Below are 7,069 nucleotides of genomic sequence, written 5' to 3' on the forward strand. Positions count from 1 at the left end.
AGTTCAGGAAGTAGCTGTGCATAAAGCCAATTGAACACTAAACTAAAGCGTAACTACAGACACACAACAATGCATATACACAGAATCCCCTACATCTAACCTTTCAAATATTATCTGTCAGTAATTAAAAGGGTTAAGAAAAAGTGGCCTTGGTTGTAAACAGACTAGGGAAGATATTGCTGGAATGCCTTCAAGAAAAATTAAATTACACTGTTTTGTACTCCCTTTTCCATTAAAATCCATCCAAAAATGCAAAACTTTATAATAAAATTAAATACTTAAGGCAAGGGTATGTCAGTTTGGACTAGAGAAGGAATATCTTGAGGGCTTTCGGTTTGTCATCAGGCATTCCAGTGGAAAGACACAGACAAGTTGTCTTTGGAATCATGTAAGGCTATTGATGAAGACAGACCACATAGAAACCACAAAGCCACTCTGACATTCGATTGAAACCAATGGGAAGTGCCCTGAGTGGGTGGAAAACTTAACCAGATCCACGTTTCTTCTCAGTTGAATGTGATGACTGCAATGATAAACTCCATTTAGGAACATTTAGTGAAACAATAAGAAAGAAAACAACTGGCGAAGGAAAAGGGAGCAAATAAATAATCAGCTTTACGTTTAATGTCTTCAACTGGACTGTAGTCGAGAGGATTTGGATGCACTGGATCTTCTACTGCTCTTTCCAACAGGGCACAGCTGCTCCTGACAACTGAGGAAAGACAAGAAGAAAAAAGGTCAAACACAACATCAGAGAAAGTCCTTGTTTTGCCTATAGGCGAAGTTATGCATGCACAGTCTTTTATCAATGAAGCATTTATTCAAAACAGCTGGGCATGGTGCTGAGCGTTTTACCAGTCAGCAAACACTTACTTTATTAGCTAACGTTCATCCGTCAGCACCCACGACTATACTTATGTAAAAAATTAATTAAAACATCAAATTAACAATTTAGCAAGACCCATTAATATTAGATGTTTTTTTTTAAATAAATTATATACAATTTCTTGTTTACCAGGACTTTGTTGAAACACATTTGAAGTTTGCCTTTCTAAAACAACAGTGCTGTTTCAAAAACATTTCGTATGAGCACTGGATTGTAATTTGAGGAAAGCCACATTTCAAGAACAGAATTCCATACAGGCATGAAGATGGGCAGCATTTTCTTTTAAGAATTTTAGCACAAGCCATTTATTTATTTTAAAATCTAGCCACTGAGAGAGGTTGCCAAAACAAAGTTAAAGAAATGAAGGACAAACTCAATCTGATCCATTATTAAAACAAAAGCATTTGATGAAAGTGCATTATCATGGCAATAGATCATAGTGTGCCAAAATCAGCTCAGGAATGAATATGCTTTGCCAGTTATGACCCACACAGGGTATTACACAATCGCTGATGTACACTATTCATGTCCTGGAGTTAAGCCACATGTGTTTGACGGGGCTTAAAATGACCCTCTTCTTCCATTAAAATATTCCCTTGATTTAAATGGTGTCAACTGAATTGAGTTAACCGGAAAAGCATCTGACAGATTGCTAAAGAAGATGGGAAGGCATGAAGCACAAAACATACTACACTGTAAAAAAAAAAAAAAAAAATATTGTTGCTTTAACCTAAAAAAAAAAGTAAGTAACCTGGTTGCCTTAAAAATTTAAGTTGATTGAACTGGAAAAAGTGAGTTAATACAATGAAGGAGATTAATTTAATCATCAGAAACTCAAAATAATAAGTTATCTCAACTAAATAAATTATTTAAGTTGATTTGACAAAAGAAAACATGTTGTGATAACAAATCTTGAAAATATTTTTTTACAGTGTAAGGTTCAGATAAAAAATTATTATGTTGAGGTTTGCAAAATAAACGCTGTACCCTTTTAAAAGCCATTACAGAAATATTTGTGAATCTTTTAAATGCAGGGTGATTCATATGACACACAAACATGTTGTTAGCAAACCCTGATTGAAATGCTGTAAACACACTTTTTGGGGCATATGAAAAAAATAAAAATAAATTCCTTGACCAATCACTGGTCATGGTACATATTCTGCATAAGAAGCAAAACACTACAAAAAAGTACCATGCCAAATCAAACACATGACGTTACAATAAATGACATGACTGGCACAATGGCTTTCTTTGATTGAATGGCTTTCATTATTGAATCTGATTGATTCAAGAATGGAAATAAACTAAGATTTTTAAAATAAATCAACAAGGCTAATTTGATCAACAAGGAGGACCGAGAGCACATCTATGTAAAGACTCAATTGGTTAAAAGGTCAAGACTGAGAAAAACTCAATCACAACAATATAGCCAATGGGGAAATTGTCATGTGACAAAATCATGTGATTTACTGGCAAAATATACAAGACTGCAGCTGGCAAGATGGACCATTAAAATGGGCAAGTTAGCGAAATTTCAAGCCTCATATATTTAACCACAAACTTACATTCTAGAATGACATGGCATCAAAGATCTTGCACAAAAAAAGGGTCTGTATTAAGCAGATGCACACTATAATATAAATAAGTTAAAATATGTGTACATCAAATATGTTTAAAGAAAGTAAGCACATGGCTGTTTAAAGTCTAAATCCAAAACTTAAAACTCATCATTTATTATATTATGATTGATTAGTCTATAAAGATTGGATTAGTTGGGCTTTGTACGTGCAGATGACTGCAACAAAAAAAAAAAAAGACAAACAAACAATATTTTGTTCTAGGCTGCCTGCAACAATGAGCACATGCAATAAAGAAATATTGCTGGATTTGCAAAGTTCTGCCCTGTTAGTGACACAGATTCTTTGAAAGACATTTCAGTGTTTAATTCAAGCACAACTGTGCACAACAGTCCAGTGAAAACTACAGTATTAGTCTTGACTACAAAACATTTCAACCATTGCCAAGGTCTAGTTTACTGAACATGCATTAGTGGGAGAATGCTGTTAGACTACAAGTACATGCAAGTTTTCACAATAGAACATTATTATAGGAATTTCATCAATATCTGACATACAATTCAACAATTTTATAAGATAGCATACATCATAAAAATATCAAATAAGTGTATATGTGATTTTGTTATGTTCCTTAGGATAGACACAAATATATAATCCTAGAAGTTTGAGTTTTTAGCCAGACTAAGATACAACATTGACCAGACTTATGCTGATAGGCTACACTGATAATCAAAAGTCTGGCTCTGTAAAAAGTTGTTCCATGCAGTTAGCTGATTTATTGAAATATGAATGAATTAATATCTACACATGAGGATCCAATAATCCATATGAACCATGTTGAGACTCGCAGTGGGGGTTAAAACTAAGAAATCTTGAGCCATTGCACAAGGCTTGATAATGGCACAAGATTTCTTAGTCGTAACCTCAAGTTTACCCGCTTTCATCTTGGGGGGTCCATCCTTCAGCAAGAACAACTTATTTGCACTTCATTCACTCTGCCAGGAGAACACTCTCTGTTGGATTTGCATGTGTGATTTGTATCCAATTGGTGAAGCATGGCATCTGGCCTACCTGTTCCGCTCAATTTAGGGCCAAATAGGAACATGTGACAGCTGGGCTTTGTTAAGCGCACACTCTCAGAGAAGAGCTGTCACTCCTCACTGGCATGATATACAGCCCAGTGTTATTTCAATTAGGACATCTAAGTCCTAACATTACTGGTGTGCATCTTGATCTATATTTTAAGATGTCAGTGCAAGTTGTTTGCAGATAAAACAGCTCAAACCTGCATTTTAGTTTGGGACTAGGCTTAAGCCTTGTCTGTGAAACCAGAGGCTAATGTTTAATGGGTTTAAAGGGGTTCTCATTTTCACACTCGAGGGGCATTTCCCCTTCCAGAAGCGCAAGTAAATTTGTGTGATGGCTGATGAACTTCTTTGCACCGCATCAACAAACAACATGTGTGATGAGTGTTTTGATGCTCAAGATGGCCAGCACTTTAATAGCATTATATATGTTTGAGCCCGAAGCAGAAGAAAATGAACCAATGAACCTATAACGATTGCAACAATCTGTTTCAGTGTGGTAACTGCCCACCCTTGCTAAATCTCTTAGCCTGTCAGTATACAGTTCTAAAACTAGGCTATATATAAAGTCCCCCTATGGTGAAAATCCAATGTGGTGTTTTTATGCTTTAAAACAAACCATGTGCAAATTCATAAGTCAACACCATTGTTGATGTTGAGTATATTCTCTTTAAAACTTGTAACCAATCACGTCAACGTGTGACTGTCAATGATTGGATTTCTGAGCTGGTGTGAGTGAGTGGAGGTGGGGCTAATTTACATATTCATAGAAATGCATAAATAAGGGCAAGGATGTAGAGTTACTGTACATTCAAACTATTTTAAGGCATAAATCAAGAAAAAAACATTTAAATGTGTATTTTTGGTGATCAAAATGAGTTTTAAGTGATAAAAAACTGGCAGCAATTTAGAAAAACTGGCAGTAAACTGAGAATAATACTAAAAAAAGTGTCAATTGTAAAATGATTTTTTTGTTCAATTGCTCAGACATGTTTGTAGCAAATTACTTCAAGGAAAATATTATCATTAGAACTAGTTATAATTGGTTATAAATATATGGATCAGTTGATATAATTAACTCAATCTATAGCATAATTAATATTACAATCAATTAACCTGTTTGTCCAACAAACACTGAGTGTTAATTGTTTATTAGTTCTAAGAAATGATCAATATCCGGGGTATGGGATATCATTTTCTTACTGTACAGTACTACTCAGAGCATATAGCCAAAATCTGCATGATTATGACTCCAGTTATGGGCGAAACAACAAACTTTATACCATGAATGGAGGGAAAGAAATATCTTAATTTGTGTTGGAACGACATGATGGTGAATAAATACGTTTTTCATTTTGGGGTGAACTAACCCTTTAAACTGAAGAGTTTGATTTGAGGATGAAACTTGCAGTTTTTATTATTGTAAAGTAATGACTGTTGTTAGCTTAGCTTAATACTGTCTATGTTGAGCATTCCAAATCGGTCACTTGGGTTTTTTAAATCTGCTTGTGTCATCCTTACTAAAACTGATGTATTTCTATGCAATTCGTATTGCATTTGAACACTGCTGAATAGTATGTTTAACAGCTGTTAAGAAATAAAAAAAACAGCTTACAAGACTATGACTGCAATAGCTTGAGCAAAAGAGCAAATTTGTGTTCATGAGGAAGCTTATAAACAAAAAATCGTGCAGAAGAGACATATGTAAGTTATTAATGAAAGTTTCAACTTTTCACGGGTCAGTCAACAGCTACAGCACCAACCGCCTGTCTCTGTGTTCACAAGCCACTAATGCAACAAAAAAACCATGCTATCAGCACTTTTTTTTTTACCATAAATCTAGCGTAATTGTAACACTTGTGAAGATCACAGAGCATAATTTTGGGTTGGGAACATTAAGACAGGGTGTTGAGTGTTGAGTAATGCCATTTAGATGAGTAGAAGTGATACAAATTGTCATCAAGATTTTGCATTATTTGACACACTAAGAACCATCTGATCGATTTTAGATTTAAAACTCAAAATCAGATTGATACTGATATACAGTTGAACAAAACGTTCCATTGCTTGATGTACCACAATATCTGTGTGATTATAGACAGAGCTAAACTGTTTGAATCCCAAATGTGACTGAATCTGAATTGAACAGGTAATCCAAGCTGGTGTGTGGAGGCAGAACAAGTTCAACATGTACCTGAATCAACATCTTTCTATATTATAAAGTGGATTTTTATTTTATTCATTTATTTTCTGCATACATTCCAGAAAGAGAGGGGCGGGGGGTAATTTAATGCACTTTTATTTTGTTTTTCAAAATAATTTAGTTCAAGCCACAATGTCTGTCATGGCCTCCAGCTCAGATTGGACTAAAATCAAATCAGAACATTAAAAAAACAGCAGGACTACACACATGAAAGCAGTTGTGTCCCTTTACTTTAGAGAGTTTGTTTTCATTCAGGCTTTTGTCTGTAAGTTGTACCATGAGGAAAGATCCTAGCCTGACTTCGTCATACTCATATTCAAGAGAGAATATGAGTCTGAAACTCCTCAGTTGGGCTTTGATTATGAGGCGTGTCATAACCGAACAAGGAAAAAAAAACAACCTCTGCACTCAATTGGATAGTCGATAGCGCAGTTTTCAAATACAGAACGTAGCCTAACTTTATTTATTTTAGAAGTTAAATAAGGAGTGTTGCTTCTTTTACTTACTTCTCCATGAGTGCCACCAAAGGAGAAACCGCAACGACCACAGGCTTTTCATTAGGCTACGTCCCATCTTCTTAACGACCGTCAGAGCCAGCTGATAAGTTACACTTTTCCCGAATCATGTAGGAGGGACGCCAAAAAATATCTTTCCGATCGACAAATGCCTTGATTGCATTTCTCTGTTTGTCTATTAAAATGAATGCGCTGTTGATTTATTTTACAAAAGACGAGACAGCGGAATCTATACATCTCAGTCCTCCAGCTGCAGTCATCTTTGACAAGCGCTCTTTGATAACGTGATGATTACGTCCCTGCAGATCATCGGTCCAAGCCCGCCCTGGCAATTTGATTGGCCCGTTCATTTTTTGCCTGATCATAATTTCTCCTCAATGGATCGAGTCCAAACCGAACTTCCCGACCAAAAAATGTTGTGGGCGGAGTTCGGGCTGGCATCGTCCAGCGAAAACTGAGCTTTTTCAAAATGCTTTCCCAAGGGGATGAATTTGAAAAATGTGTTTTTGCGTTGTAGTGTGGACTGTGAAAATAGAGGTATTCGAAAATGATGACAAGTTTAGTCATGTGACGCATAAAGCACTGACAGATGGTTATAGCAGTATTGTATTCACTTTCACTCTGTTGCTAACGAAATGTTACTTTCTACACTCCTAACATTACAGTCGTTGCTTGAGGGCAGTTGAATTTTAGACCATACATAATATAATCGTAATTGAGTGCGACCTGGACGGACGAATGTACATAAATGGTGAGATATTTTGGTAAATAAATTCATTGAATTATAAATTATATTTATA

The 7,069-nt window shown here is 35.5% G+C and overlaps 1 protein-coding gene across 1 annotated transcript in view; it reads right to left on the reverse strand.

Moving 5' to 3' along the window:
* Window positions 1-6,519, reverse strand: part of ltk (leukocyte receptor tyrosine kinase) — a 40,312-nt gene extending 33,793 nt beyond the window's left edge. Inside the window, exons 1-2 of the mRNA XM_089120430.1 lie at window positions 6,261-6,519; window positions 620-712 (exon numbers count right to left, since the gene is read on the reverse strand). Of these exons, the coding sequence (XP_088976556.1) occupies window positions 620-712; window positions 6,261-6,327 (160 nt within the window). The 5' untranslated portion in view covers window positions 6,328-6,519. The remainder of the gene's footprint in view (window positions 1-619; window positions 713-6,260) is intronic.
* Window positions 6,520-7,069: the final 550 nt, after the last annotated feature.

The sequence above is a fragment of the Pimephales promelas genome, chromosome 15 (assembly GCF_988280905.1).
Source record: "Pimephales promelas chromosome 15, fPimPro1.hap1.1, whole genome shotgun sequence".
NCBI lineage: Eukaryota > Metazoa > Chordata > Actinopteri > Cypriniformes > Leuciscidae > Pimephales > Pimephales promelas.